At 35.6% G+C, this 16,159-nt stretch overlaps 1 protein-coding gene across 3 annotated transcripts; it reads right to left on the bottom strand.

Annotated features, from left to right (window-relative positions):
* Positions 1-2,946: 2,946 nt before the first annotated feature.
* Positions 2,947-12,904, bottom strand: HAT1_1 (histone acetyltransferase 1). 3 transcript variants are annotated; one of them, XM_051215213.1, is made up of 10 exons: positions 11,710-12,904; positions 11,595-11,672; positions 9,396-9,486; positions 9,289-9,361; positions 9,125-9,248; positions 8,932-9,073; positions 8,734-8,896; positions 8,466-8,683; positions 6,676-6,974; positions 2,947-5,567 (listed from the first exon to the last, which is right to left on the bottom strand). In XM_051215213.1, the coding sequence occupies exons 3-10, from the start codon at positions 9,466-9,468 to the stop codon at positions 5,355-5,357; spliced, it is 1,305 nt and encodes a 434-aa protein (XP_051073648.1). In that variant the 5' UTR covers positions 9,469-9,486; positions 11,595-11,672; positions 11,710-12,904; the 3' UTR covers positions 2,947-5,354. The 3 variants fall into 3 exon arrangements, with proteins under 3 accessions (XP_051073648.1, XP_051073649.1, XP_051073650.1); XM_051215214.1 differs by having other exon boundaries at positions 5,257-5,567; positions 9,289-9,486; XM_051215215.1 differs by having other exon boundaries at positions 5,261-5,567; positions 8,466-8,896; positions 9,125-9,486; positions 11,595-12,904.
* Positions 12,905-16,159: the final 3,255 nt, after the last annotated feature.

A 16,159-nucleotide genomic window follows, 5' to 3' on the forward strand; every position in this document is an offset into this window, starting at 1 on the left:
GATCACATTTCCATCGATAAAACATTCCGAAGGACAATGGAAGACACGAGGACCAGGAGAAGAACTGACAGTTTCAGATCACCATCTGGTTGTGGCCAAGATGAAAGTGAAGCTAAAGAAACACTGGACAACTGGGGGAACAGCATTACGAAAGTTCAATACAGCCTTCCTTCGAGATACTAACAGGCTCAACAATAGGTTCCAAGCCTTACACCATCTACTGAAGAAAGAAGAAATTAACATGGAGGACAACTGGAAAGGTATCAAAGAAGCATCAACTTCAACGTGTCAGGAGGTTCTGGGCCGCAACAAGCATCATCATAAGGAATGGTTCTCTATAGAAACACTGGACAAGATAAAAGAAAGGAAGAACAAGACAACAATTACCAACAGCCGAACATGAGCAGAGAAAGTCCAAGCACAAGCTGAGTACACAGAAGCAAACAAGCAAGTGAAGAAGAGCATTAAAGCCGACAAGCAGAAATACGTAAAAGAACTAGTAACGACCGCGGGAAAAGCTGCAAGAGAGGGAAATATCAGACAACTATATGACACGACGAAGAAACTAGCAGGGAAATATAGTAAACCAGAGAGATTGGTCAAGGACAAAGAAGGCAGGACAATCACTGAAATTGAAGAACAGCGGGACAGATGATTGGAGTACTTCGGGGAACTCCTGAATAGACCGGCTCCTATGAATCCACCGAACATCGAAGCAACACACACAGATCTTCCTATAGATGCCACTCCACCAACGATCGGAGAAATCAGGATGGCCATCAAACAGACAAATCAAGGTTGGGGAAGCAGTCGGATCTGTCAATATACCAGCTGAAGTACTGAAGTCAGACATCGAAGTAACTGCAAACATGCTTCACCTCCTATTCAAGAAGATTTGGGAGAAGGAACAAGTACCGACGGACTGGAAAGAAGGACACCTCATCAAGATTCTAAAGTAAGGAGATCTGATCAAATGTGGAAACTACAGAGGCATCACACTACTGTCAATACCAGGGAAAGTCTTCAACAAAGTGCTGCTGAACCGGATGAAAGACTCAGAAGACGCCTAACTTCGAGACTAACAAGCTGGATTCCGTGTGTCGGTAGTGCACAGACCGAATTGCGACACTACAGATTATCGTGGAGCAGTCAGTTGAGTGGAACTCGTCACTATACACCAACTTCATTTGACAGTGTAGATAGGAAAACATTATGGAAACTTCCTCGGTACTATGAAGTTCCTGAGATGATTGTCAACATTATTCGGAGCCCATACGACGGACTACAGTGCAAAGTCGTGCATGGAGGACAGCTGACAGATGCATTCCAAGTAAGGACCGGAGTCAAACAAGGCTGTCTACTCTCTCCCTTCCTTTTTCTTACAGTGTTCGACCGGATTATGAAGACCTCAGCATACACAAAGGAAAAAGCACGATCCTCAAATACAACCCAGAGAACAATAACCCAATCACACTTGATGGTGAAATTTTGGAAGAGGTGGAATCTTTCACGTACCTGGGAAGCATAATCGATGAACAAGGAGGATCTGATGCAGATGTAAAGGCAAGGATTAGCAAAGCAAGGGCCGCATTCCTACATATGTTAAGTAGATAAACTACCTGTAATTAAATGAAGTGTTTTTCAAGAAGATTTGAACCTGTACGTTTTCAATTAGAAACATGTTGAAAAATACAAGTTGTGGATTAAGTCAACTATAACAACCTGTTCGTCACACGGCATATTTGCTAGATAAGGTATTGTAGAGCTTTCGTATCTTTGCTTCAGCGCATGGGTTCTAATGCATTTACGTCTCGTTCTACCAGAAGATATGCAAGGAGAAATATATGAATGAAGTGGATAGTTAGTACTTAATAACACAACACCTGACAGGATTTTGTAAGACTAGATGTCGATCTACAACCTTATTAATAAGGACCTCAAAAGATTCACCATACACCCTGCTAACTGCCTTTAGAACTCTCCTCAATACAGCAAAGGCTTTGCCCAAAAGCCTGGGAAAGAATAACGGAGAACAGTAAAGATTGGTAAGTAATATGTAAGAATCGACAAATTGTAAGAGTAAATATCGAGTAGTGCCAAAATTATGTAAACTCTTTATTTAGTCAGTCAGATGGAACAACAGCAGCATGTAAGGTGCGTATCTTGCATTTGTAAGCAAACTGATACGGATCAATGTGCATTTTTAGTGGAGGCTGAGGTGGGAGTATCAATAATTTTTCAATTGTTTTGAGAAAAGGCGAAGTTGTTGCTATGGTTCTAAATTTCACATTCTAATCGCCAGATACTTTCTTAGGTATTGGGATTAACTTTATCTCTCGCCACATTCTCGGTATGAAATTAGTTGCGGATGATCTGTTAAAGACGCTCGTGAGTGGATAACACAGAACGTCAGCAAACTTTTTGCAAAGGAGGTTTGGGATTTCAATGAAGGCGATTTAAAGAGCTGCGTTTCTAGCAATAGAAATTCAGATAAATTCAACAAAATCCGTAAATCATCAAAATTAATGGTTCCATAGAATGTGTGATTAACAGAAATCAATCAACAGATTGCCTGGTAGGATGAAATATTAGAGAAGCTGGTCTAGAGAAGTATTTATAATTCTTAACTAGTTACAATATTCTTCCGCTAGTATGTAATTTGGAAATTGTTTTCTTTTAAAGAAACCTTGTTTTTCTCTAGCTATGCAAAACACTGAATAGAACTACTTAAATGTATTTCACTATAAAAAAATTAATAGGTGATGTTGGGTTACGAACAGTTGCTTGATACATTCCACAACATCAATGATTGCCTTAATTGTAACTTAACATTTTAGGTAATCATTTGGAATCCGATATCCATTGAGAATAAGAAATTAACAGATTTTAACTGCTGATTTTCGTGTTAGGTTGCTGGAGATAATCAGCAGGAAATCCTGGACCTAGGTGTTTTGCTAGTTAATACTTATCAACAAGGTGTACCCTCAATCTTCAGAGAACTGGAGGTGACATCTCAGACTGTAAATTGAGTGACCCTTATTCGAATTCACAAAGGAGAGTCAGCTCCCTCGAAATTTCAGGTATATCTTGCCAGCGAGCACCAACTACTTTCGACCACCTAGCTTCATAACACATCACATGATGTCAAGTAACATAGATTAATTATAATAGTGCAGCTTGATCGACAGAATTCCATCATCACCCAAAACTAGGCAAACATGAAATTGGTTGTTGCCCAACAACCAACTAATCTAGATAGTTTCAAATTGGAAAATCCAGTAGACGTAAAACAAGCGTTCAGGATTTTAGGAAAAAGCAATAGAATCTGACTAACAACCAAGTTTACTCAAAATAAAGAACATAGCCAAAGTGGGATCTCTTCACAGTCAATTCGCAGAGTAAAAAATGACTAAACCTTGAAGAGTTAAAGCAGTTAAACACATGTCGATTCACAAATATAATTGGAAATTCAATATTTAAGTGTTAGTTCCACAACTCAAAACAACAAAAGGACTAAATAAAATATCAGTAGCAATGGAAAATAGTACGAAAATAAATTTGCCAGTAAAAATATGTGTATATACGAAACGACGCTAATTTATGGATAGGTGGAGTAGATTTAATAATAACCGTAAACTTGAAAGATTTTCTTCCTATTCAAGTGAAAGGTAACATTAACTATAAAGTGAGTATTCTTGAAAACCATTCTATGGAAAATCTCAAATTTATGAATAAAAACACTTACTACTCATAAGTAGTAAGCGGTAGCTTTCAAAATATTATATACATCAAACAACGCAAACCATCTCAAAGATGCCATGCTGTAGGATACCAAACATACTTAACTATCTTTTTGTCCAATAAAGCGCAAAAATACTTCTTAAGTGAGAATGAAATATTGTAAAATGATGTTTTAGGACTTAAATTTGATTGGGATTGCTGTGGAGATACATTTACAAAGTCGTGGTAATCATGAGTGGCGAATAATAATAACCATTTCATATACAGTACAATCAGTTAGCTCTATGTATTTAAATAAATCAAGGACAACAACTGATTCGGAATAAGAGAAGCTCATTTTTAGTTCATGGTCTCTTATCGGTTACTTACTACTGCGTATTCATGCAGAAATAAAACAATATTAAGCAATAAACAGCGGCGACGGCAAAATTGAAATGACCAAGATTATCAGTACCGTATATATATAAACATGTGTAAGGTCATTTGAAGACATAGAAAGTATAAGGAGGGTGGGGTAAATGTTATATAGAATCAGAAGGTCCATAAGATAAATTACGTAGTACTTATATATTTGAAGAATTGAGTCTTTTGTTTAGTTATTTTGAAGGACTAAAGAATATAAATAATATTCCTATCGGTTAAATATAGGCTGATTGGGCTCTTTAGCGTTGTGTGAACTTTTAGTTCCAAATTCTCTGAAACATCGTCAGAAATATAAACATGTACACTTCTCTTTTATTTCAATGTAAGTATTTGGCAAGTAGATGTAAACTGAAAATAATGGTTAAATGCATTGAGAAAAGAGGATTTGTCGACTTCCAATACGTCATCTGTTCTGATTAATTAGTCCTATAATTTCATTCCTAATGAAAACAAAATGTGAGGAGGTGGTTTCGAAAGGGCCTCAACTGTATGAGTTGATTATTCAAAAGCAGACTCCCGCATTGACAAATATCTTAACTATAGTGACTTAGTCACATAGTTGATAGACCAGTTACATTGGAAACATAAAGAATGCAACTATGACTGGTGAATAACAGTTATTAAATGGCCTTTATAGTAGATTAATATATCAATGTAACTTAGTTAAACTACAGTAGTTGGAATGTCTATCTTCTTGAATATGACTGGAATATAGTAAAGTGATGAAGTTAAGAAACGCAGTACACAGAGTAATCGAAGCAGATATGATCGTTTTACCATTGACAATTTTGAAACCAATAAGTTAAACAATAGAAAGCCACGTGCATATATATAAAATATCAGTAGTCACGTATACACAGTTTTCATATACATAATGCCACAGATCATCTACTCGTAAATTTTTAATTACTATAAGGCTCGAAGTTAAATCTCAAAATCTCAAAAAAAAGTTAAAAGATTCCCTCAGCCTATTTTAACTTTGAGCATACGAAATCATGACGATTACAGCTCCTAACGAAGTTATCCAATAACTTTATGGTTATCGTACATAAACATGCGAGGCTCATCATCGTAACGATTCTAAATTGGAACATGCTCAACAAAATACAATTTTTACTGAGTAAAAATCTTGGTACAATACTCTTTTCAGGAGGAAAAACAACACAAGGGAACATCTTACACAACACTAATTACGACTGTTTTTTAAGTGAAGAAATGAAACGATCAAGTTTATATACAATGTCTTGGTAGTTTTTCAACAAGGTAGAAACTTCTTCATGCAGTTGACTTTCAAAATATTCGTCTGCAGCTTCATCAAATGCCTTTTTCAATGGATTATAAGAAGAAGGACCACTTGTTTTAGGTACCAAAGAAGACCCTCGCATAGCATCTGGTCGAACCCGCTGAATCGTATTTAAAAAACACAATACAAGTGAATGAGGAGCTATGATACATGACTAAGTACATAATAATAACAATAATAATCATACTCGTTTGACGAAGAAGCTGTAAATTATAATAATGAAGTAAATAAGTATAGACAATACCATATAAGATGTTATTCGGTCTTATTTTTAACCGTCTATGGTTTTTATAACATCAGGCAAGGAATTTACAGAATATTAGATTTCAATTCAAATGAGTGCGAAATTACTAAATAACTTTTGTGAATTAAACTCTCGTTGGTACTTTGATCTTACTATACCATTGTGATACTGCGGGCAATAACCAACACTCATATTTGAAAGGTCGTCTAGAAAAAATAGTTTGGCAAATCATAATAGACGGTGAATACTGAGGCAAGCTTTAGAATGATAAAACGAAATTTTTTACCAAACTAGACTGCTAGCATATTTAAGGACAGCTTTCATTAAAAGTTCATACGGGATACTTGAACTGTCTAATATGACGTATAACACTCTCTAATTCATGAAGGAAGCTGGCGTTTCTAAGTTTTTTATTTATCGTATTCAATTTGTGGTCTATAGCAATTTACATTTGAAGATCAAGTCAAATTCCAATACTAAGTGGGATCACGATGACTATTTAGTGTTCTAAGAGTCAAAAATTTAAGTACTACACAATAAAATCATTATGAGGGATATTGAAGAATGTGGTAGAATGTCCTTTATGTTGGAAATTTACAATTACTGAGTAGATCCAAGGCTTAAAAAAGTCATAATAGCTATAAAGTTCGTACTTGTTTTTGAAAGAAGCTTTGTTATATAAAACAATAACTTCGTCATTAGCTACTCAATTTTCTGAAAGAACAGCTCTAAAATGGAAATTATCTTTATTGTTTAAATGGCTACAAAGTAAACATACCAAACTTTACAATTATACAAATCCTAATAATGTCTATTTATTGAGAAAAACCAAGTGACTGTAGTAAATAATTTGATATTCTAGTGTACCATATCTATTTCATCATGAATACATGGGATAACCATCATTAACGTTGAATTTACTCAAGGATGAGTTCAAATATACAAATACAATAATACAACATACCTGAAAGTATGCAGTGGCACGCTTAGTTAATGCGTCAGAAAAAGATTTTACATATTCATCTGTACGAGGCAACAAAAACAATCGAAGAATTTCATACACTCGTCGACTTTGACAACGATTTAGTTTTAACTTTGTCCTTGAAATTTCTCGGAAGCGTATTGCAGAAGACTTCTCACTAATAATTTGTCCGTTCACACAATTAGACTGTGTTATAGTTTGCATTACTTCTGGGGTTTCCAAGCACCGTTTGCAGTCCAATAAATCCCTAATACGCTGAAATTCAGGTGATGGGTCTTCAACTATAATAGAACGAATTAATAACATGTGAAAAGTTAGCACATTTCATTAAAAACAAAAAGCTGCCACTACTAAGGGTAAAATTAGATCATATCTATGCAAAACTAGCTGTTAATTTAATTCTTCTATTTTGTCTAAATGATATTTCAAGTCTGCATTATCAAACAAATGATTCAGAAACAAACTAAAATACTACAATTAAAAATGTTAATACTAAGCAGTACCCTCAAAATTATCAAGGACCAATCAAGCTAAGGATTGAGAGGCAGAATAGTCACATGTTTGATGGACGGTTGAACTGTTTGGTGGCTCCACTCAATTGCCGATAATCTATCATTTCTCTCGTGTTAAGATTCCGCTGCTACTAGTTGCTATTCCATAAATATGTTTCCAGTTATTTTTAATGGCTTACGTTTCTAACCGAAAAGAAGTCCTACATAATTCAACTGAAGACACTAATTAGCTTGTACTTTATTTTGAACCATACTTTTTTATGTGAGGTAGTAACGATACTACTCAACTGCCTTTACCGAAATAGGTGAAGAGAGGTTAGAACCTGAGATCTATTGGTTGAAACCCGAGTATTCTAAACACTAAACCATAGATTAACCTGTAAGCTTTGCTAGTCACGCACTGATGAGTTGACTTTACAACAATCATATTTACCTTGAATATATATTGTTAAGTTAAATAGGTTTTTTTGGAAATAAGATGAACTAAGAATACTTGCTTTGTTCGTTAAAGTTACGAATCAGGTGACAGTTATGTAAAATGGTAGTCAGTCAGTCGGCTACAGAGTAGGACAGGGCACATACCTCATTAGCACAGCAGGATAAAGACCGGATTCATAGAAGCAGTTAACTCAATGGTGGCAGTATATAAAAGAAAGACTTGGTATGAGGATATAGTACAGAAGGAGAGAATTAGTTCGTAGAAAGAAAGATATGAAGCGATTTTAATCTCATGGTTTAAGGGAAGACAAAGAGTGTATACACCTACGCCATTGTGATCAATTTTGAGCCATGCCACCCAGAGTCTCCAACCATTGGTTACGATAGTCACGCGAACCCCAACCAAGTAGTCTGCATCTACCAATATGGCTACGACTAGAAGTTAGTGACTTCAAGCACTGATAATTATTAAAATGAATATAACTTAATTACATAATATTCTACACTACTACTGATACTGTTACTATTTCTAATACTTTGGAATTTATCTTTATACAAGTTTATCTTGTTGTGCTAATGTGATAATGGCAACTTGAATCAATACACATATATGTCAGGTACTACGTTGCGTATAACTGACTGAATTTAAGTGAGTGTAGTCGATGGTGTCGACGAATGAATCACATGAATATATATGACTGTTAAGTGAGAAATAACGACCTAAATTTGCACAAGTTTTGTCGATAACTCTGAATAATTTATCACACATCGTTTTTTAAAAACTAGTTACGATGTTTTTTTTTATACAAATAATGATCTCACCTGCTATATCAATGACATTCGACATTGGTACAAAATCACGATAAAAAGTTTGTAAAAGTTGTGTAGCATGGCCATTGTTTCTAAAAGGCGGAAGGATCAGAACTTGGCTAACACGTGGTCGAAGGTTTTTGGGATAAGCATAAAACTTATAAACTGTCATGTAACCAATAAATCCGTATTTGATTTTTCCGTCATCTGTTTGACCAATATTTTCATAACTAAAAAGATCGTTATTTAAACAAAAACGATAATAAACTTAGTAATTTACATCACATAATAACACCACTGAATATCTTCCGTAGATATAGCAGATGCACCATCTATGAAGAAAAGAAGGAAAGATTCCATCCGTTTATGATATTCAAGGAATTTCTCAAATCCAGGCATACCATGCTCGATAAAAAAAACAGAAAACTTTTTTGGACATTTATCTGCAAAAAATTAATATTACTTATTGAGAAAATACCTTTCATAATTTGATAACTATATCTGTTAACTCCGTATGGAGTGAAAGTAAACTTTTCATCGAAGTTTTTCAAAAAATCATTCAGGTTCTTACTGATGTTATATGGATAAACATCAGATAATATGTGCATGATATCGTCAGGCTAAAGTATGAAAGACAGAAATGAATTAATTACCGCAAGAAAAAGACTTACCATAACACCTTTGGATAGTTGAGGATCAACTTTTGATGTATAAGAAATATCTATACATGTTGATAGAGAGTCTGCTGTGTAAAATATGCCAACTTTGAGATCACGATATCCGAATATCTGTTCACTAAATAAACATTGTTTAGCAACACTGAAAGCTAATAGACCTTTCACCAAATATTTGGTGAGTGAACTCAGGATTGAATGTATCTACTGAATCGACAGTTTCCTTGTCCCTAACTTCATATGCAATTAAAGAGGTTATTGAACAAACCTAGTTTGAATTGGATGGCATCACAAGCATTCACACGATAGTCATCAAGACTTCTTGTATTTAAACTGTCCATTATATGGATACTGAGTTACTAAAAAGGATATGGAGAAATGAATTTATTGTTTAAAATTAATAATCGAAATGACCAATTAAGCCCAATAAAAACCACAATTTGATTTACAAATACAAATGAAACCATAGATTATTAGACATAAAATATCCTGGGTAAATGTGCTGTGAAATAGTTGAATGCATTGTATAAGATTGTTTGAAAGATATTTGATCTCTCAGTTTAGTGAATGAATTTGATTTTACTACCCTCTTATTATTTATTTTCTATTCCATGTTTTTGAAATAATTTAAATAATCGAGTTTTTATGACTACCATTGTATAAAAGTTATTTATCACGAATAATGGTTGTTGTGGATAATCACAAGTTATGAACATAAGTGATGCTTGTCTATCCTTATTCAATCACTGAAAAGTCCACTCAAATTACGAACAATTAACATCTTTGATAGATGTTGATTTTCTCAAATTCGAGAGTATAACACTCAAAAGATATTTGAACTTTGACTTTTAACCGAGTTACTTGATTCATATCAGGCTGAAATTTGTAGTCATTCAAAAACTATCAGCAGCACATAATTTACACATTAATTAGATTGTATGGAATTTAAAGAGGGGAGCTTATTATTAGACAGTAGACTGTTAACTGACCCTCGAAATAAAATAACTTCTGAGGACTGAGAAAGCTGATACTTCATGATTTGATTTGCTGAGTGTCTAACTTGGAGAGCTAGACAGGATTTGTGGGCAGTCAAATCTTTAGTCTGAACCAGTTAAAATCAATACACGGAACTTTATCCTACTACAGAGCTAGCAATTGAATTAAGGGGTCTGATTAAGTCTTAATTTCATGCCACTGTACTGACCTACTCGACAATGATAAAAACAATATTAATAAACTGCTGATAATAACCATTACTTCAACAAAGAATGTGAGACAACAGTGCGCTACCTCAAGCCACTGCATGCCACAGTGAAAACTATCAAGATATGTATCCTTTATTATGTCTCAGTACTTGTGAATAATTAACTGCCATAAAACTCAGAAATAGCAGAATATGTCAGGATCGTGATACTCTAACGATAGCAAGCATCTGATAATCAGCAACATGAATGTTAAGTCCTAATTTTGTTGTGAGGCGGTAAGATTTTAAGGTCAAATTTACGGGGCAGCTTTTCGAGATTAACATGAGAGCTATGCCTGGTATTGTATAAAACATGTGTCAAAACATGATGTCAAAAAACGTTAAACGTTTACCACTAGGAAAACTTTCGTTGGTTTCGCCAACAAATACCTAGTGAATTCGATAGCCAAAATGGTAATACCAAAGAAAGTAATGTTTAGCTACAGAGGAGCAATGGCATGTGAGATCCTTGGATATTTAAAATTATTATGCACCAATACTGGCCCTTTTTTGGATATGTACAAAGATGTAGCCAGTATGATTGTAGTCAAAACTAAACGGTGATAAAACATTGACCAGGTCTTATTATTTTAATAACTACGCACTAAATCTCAGTTTATCATACAATACCTTGTACGTGATGGAAAATTTAAATGTAAAACCAAAACAGTCCTTCCATTACGACTGTATCTATTTCATTAGAAACAAATATCGCATCGTCGAAATTTACATTGGAGACAGTCCACGGAAGAAATAAGAGTCCAAAAAGACAGATCGATGACTGGATTAAAATCAATATAAAACAAAGAAATTTTAACGAAGTGCATGACCGAGTAGTTTGAAGCAATAGGATTCAGTCTGCTAAGTTGTTTTGACAGTGTAGTACTACGATGAAGTACGACGATATTATAAGAAGATCCGATCAAGTAATTATTGCAAGATATCTCCATGGAGATACCTTGCACATACATATGTATACGGAAACACTAGAGTTCGTGAAACATATGGACAGATTTCACGAATAAAATAACAGGGGCTTGATTTCATTGCTTAAAGAACAAAACCTTGTCTCAAATTCTCGAAGTATCACGGAATTAACATATCCAAAGGCATGATATATAGCATATATGTCTAAATACATCACTAAATTTATATCACTAATTATAAAAATCTAAACTTTGGAAGTAAAAGGTGGGGACCAATATTCGAAATATACACACTAACATGCTATATCCAGTAATTCAATCACTGAAAAACGAAGTCAAGCCTTCGAACCTGAACCTCAAGGTCAAAAATGCGTATCTAAACATAGCTGGTAATTGTGAAATATGCTGTTTACAATGATGTATTTGTAGGGCCAGTGAAATGTCACTGAGCCCTAGCCAAATCATCTGGCAGTTGGATCACTGAATGTCGAACAGATCGTCGCTCCCTGCCAAGGTCATGTACAACAAACGCGCATTGGTTAATCATATGCCATGGACTGGCCCATGCGGCAGTGGTCTTACTTTCGCTTGTATCTACCTTAACTAATATATTTCTGTAATAACGTCCTCTGTGTTGTACAGTCTTCAAAGCATCTATGGTACCTTGATACGTCAATGGGGTAGTCCACGTAAGGTGCTGACCACGAGGTGTGACTTCGACGTTAGCTACTTTATCACACCATTCACGTCTAACTCGAGTAGGCCTCCAATCATTTCGACATAGATCATCTACGTTGGTGATCAACACTGGTGAGCAAGACTTCGAGTAACGCAACCTATCTTTATTATTGTATTCTATACTTATTTTTTTTCATTTTTATCATCGCCTATGTTAATCTATCACTGTGAACTTTCGTTGCTTCATGTCAATGTTGATTAGTATTTAAACTTAAATACTTAGTTCAATCGACAGAACTAACCAATCAACTACGATTATAATCGGCTATCGTGGTTCTTTAACAAGCATTAGCAGCATGTAAATGCTCCTGTGTAATATGTCTGTTAAAATATAAACCACTCGTGAGTATAGCCACAAGGCAACACGAACGCATATCTCTTTGTAACTTATCCACTGGTATAAATAAGACAAGATTAACTATCGACTATAAATTCATGTTTCTGCTTAACCACTATCCACTAGAATGTTCTGCTTTTTTTTTACCACTGCCTGCCTAATTTCCAATTGCTGAGTTCCATGGCCAAACAGAGGATACGAATGCTAGAAATTCACGGTGAGTTTGAACTATAAATTTCCTGCGATCTTAGATCTCGTTTAGACTGTTCGTCAGGTAATGTTATGTATTCGGCTTACATTAATTCTGGACTCATACAAATTCAGTCTACAACGCTGTGTTAATCGAAAAATTTAATCAACAGTACCTCGTACATAATCCAGATTCAAACTACTGCCTACTTCATTACTTAAAGGCAAGAGTAACCCAGGCGAGTTTCATAATTTCATTAGATTATTTCGTACTATATTTATGATGCGTGATAACATTTCGTAGTTGCTTTCACGTAAACTAGTCATATATTCTGTCACTGCCGTCAAGTTTTAGTCGAAATCATGTACATTTATGACTCGTTAGTCGGCATACTGTGGTAAAACATATTGCATGTACACGAGCACGCTTAGTCCATGTCCCAAGTGCACACGTTGTCGTACTTAATATGTCACTTAACGCTAGGTAATAAGCTCTTTGTATCAGCCTTTTACGAAATGGCCACGTTACCTGGACCCTCTAAACCTTAGTTACATTGGTGGTTACCATTTTAATTATTGTCTATTATACCCCTTGTATTTGCTAATAATTCACACGGTAAATCATGGCTCGATTTCCTTATTACACAACAGTCGTTTTAATTCTATTTTCGGTTTATTTACATGCGATACGGGTTTGGAAAATATCTAAACGTCCTCGAAAATTCTCCACGAACCCAACCATAGTTTTCGTATATGTTTTTATTCACACATCCAACTGTTACGCTAATCATACCTAAACGAACGTTCAGTGCAACTGTCAGTATACGTAAGAACGATGTTATTTAGACTTGACATTGTAACACATCTGAACTATTGTAGTTGTTCTATTTCGATGTCGTACTTCATTTTATGAAGTATTGTTTCCTCGTGGCTGTTATTTGACAGATGATTCCGGTACATCAATCGGCTGTTCAACTACTCGACGATTTACAACCTGTCCAGTTCAATTGGTGATCTGACGACAATATCATTCGCGCGAATCATCAGTTTATGCAGTCGAGCGAATCTCCTGCAAACTGAAAACGATATTGTCGCCTCTATCCCAACAGAAGGCTGCGTGTTCGAATCACGTCGGGCTCACCAGTGTTGATCACCAACGTAGATGATCTATGTCGAAATGATTGGAGGCCTACTCGAGTTAGACGTGAATGGTGTGATAAAGTAGCTAACGTCGAAGTCACACCTCGTGGTCAGCACCTTACGTGGACTACCCCATTGACGTATCAAGGTACCATAGATGCTTTGAAGACTGTACAACACAGAGGACGTTATTACAGAAATATATTAGTTAAGGTAGATACAAGCGAAAGTAAGACCACTGCCGCATGGGCCAGTCCATGGCATATGATTAACCAATGCGCGTTTGTTGTACATGACCTTGGCAGGGAGCGACGATCTGTTCGACATTCAGTGATCCAACTGCCAGATGATTTGGCTAGGGCTCAGCGACATTTCACTGGCCCTACATATTATCTACTCTGTATATCTGATAGCGTTACATGAACTTCAAAAGGAGTAGCTGAATACTTATAAACGTTGGGGAAAAACTTAAAACTTAGTGAGAAGGGCTCTGCGTAGTTTCATATTGGTACATTGAGTTTAGATAGTGATAACCCATGTTGGCCCCTTACTTCTCTGGTTCTGAGTAGTGTCTAGTCTCTTTTGAATGAGGTAATGGAAGGCACAGATACCATTTGTTCCAGCAGCTGGCTTCGAAATTTGACAACTCTGTTAGACTTCTGAAGTCTGCTGTTGGATCTTTCAGTTCCTCTAACTAAAATTGAGGAAAAATAGGGGATAACTAAGATCTGAAATCATTTATTCTTGTCGTGTACGCCAAGGCGTCACCTACAAATCTGCTTAATAAAAGTACGAAAAGATCTAACTTTCAAGACGTCTTTAAAGCCACATGGAGACAAACCTATGTACTTTTTAGGCAGGAGCTTGGGAGATGTACAGAATATTCTAATCAAGACTGCTCCAAGGCTGTTCAACTCGTGAGTAACACAATTTTACTTGGTTTAGTCAAAAGCCTTATGTTCTAGAGCATCTAACCTGAAAATCAGTCAGCTGTTGTTTTCAGAGGACGACTCACTATGAAAACTAAATCATGGTGATTCAGAATTTTAGTCATATACGTTTCTCAAATATGGTAGTTAGTTATAACCCCATCTCCCAATCACAAACAGACGCCTGAAGCCGCATCGGCAGGTATCACGTGATTCATGTGTATTTTGTAGTGCTAAATGCTTTAAATATGGTAAAATTGGACACATTCAGTCAGTTTGTAATACCAATGTTTATTTTCGCTCCAAACAATGACGGATTTTTTTGAATTCCCATCCTATTGAATCGAATGTTTCTGTAGTGACTCACATTTATCACGAGAACACGACTGGTTTAATAAAAACAATTATTATTATAACCAACTGTACTAGTGTTTAATGTGCTTTTGTTTGACTGTGCTAATGACAGCTATATTGTGCTTCCATTCTTATACTTACACTTTGATTGTGACTTCGCGCGAATTCGGTTACGTTCTGTAACCAAGTTTGTATCCTGGCACGATCTCGGTATCCTTTTGATGCCACGAGATCGCCAGCGAATATATCTCGACTTGGTCGATTAACTGCCTTCTGATATTTGGCTTCTCGGGGATTTTATGGATTTATTTGGTTACGTTCAACCTTTGCCTTCTGATTTATTTGGCACATGATTCTTGGTAGCGGTGTTCATAGCCAATCCCGACTCGACGCCACGCTACATTTCTAATGATCATTTGTTTTTATCCACGATTCCGAAAAGCAGTGTAGAGCCACACAGCAGTGCATAATTAGATGACATTCAGAATCATTGTGAGACAAAAGTATCTAATCAACCAACTTCCTATCGGATTTCTTCATGTTATTGAAGGATATAGTTTGTCCTGATGATTAGTATATTTGTAATAGAATTCCTTATAAATATGAGGAAAATATTTTGAATGGATCAAATCATGAGCGAAAATCCGGTGCAGTTTTGCTAGATGTTGATTTTTCTAATGATCCATTACTCAATGACATTATTAGTAAATTTTAGGGAAATACTTCAGAAAAATCAAGTCCTGATGTTATATCAAATGTTTTTCGTCCTCATAATGCATTTCTTTCTTGTGGGAAACTTGTTCAATGCGAGGTATGAACCATAAAGGTGTTGGACTTTGGCTACAATTCGGATGATTTCATATCAGCTGTTGTTCATCCTTATCATGAAGTCGATTCTAAGAAATATGCCTTAAGTGAAGCAATATCATTTAGAATTTGGGAATGTGAAGATTCAACGTCAAATCATCGGGAGGATAGTGTTGGAAAGTTTATACTTCAAATTCTAGATATTAGTGGTTTCGGTACACAACCGACGTGGTGATTGTATACAATCTCAGGACCCAGGTGAGTCTGTTCCTATTTTACTTGTTAATTCTGGTACTAATGAGTATATTCTAGATCATACAGAGTCTACATCCGTTACAAATTCTGACAGACACAGGAAATTCGGATTCT

The sequence above is a fragment of the Schistosoma haematobium genome, chromosome 1, assembly GCF_000699445.3.
Source record: "Schistosoma haematobium chromosome 1, whole genome shotgun sequence".
Classification (NCBI taxonomy): Eukaryota; Metazoa; Platyhelminthes; class Trematoda; order Strigeidida; family Schistosomatidae; genus Schistosoma; species Schistosoma haematobium.

What these genes read in the sequence shown, in the direction of transcription:
- HAT1_1 (XM_051215213.1), bottom strand. Translation starts at nt 9,468, where the DNA reads ATGGACAGTTTAAATACAAGAAGTCTTGATGACTATCGTGTGAATGCT. An exon ending in CAGTGGTGTTATTATGTGAT is followed by an intron (nt 8,684 to 8,733) that starts GTAAATTACTAA and finishes CGATCTTTTTAG; the next exon opens with TTATGAAAATATTGGTCAAA. An exon ending in GAATGTCATTGATATAGCAG is followed by an intron (nt 6,975 to 8,465) that starts GTGAGATCATTA and finishes GTTCTATTATAG; the next exon opens with TTGAAGACCCATCACCTGAA.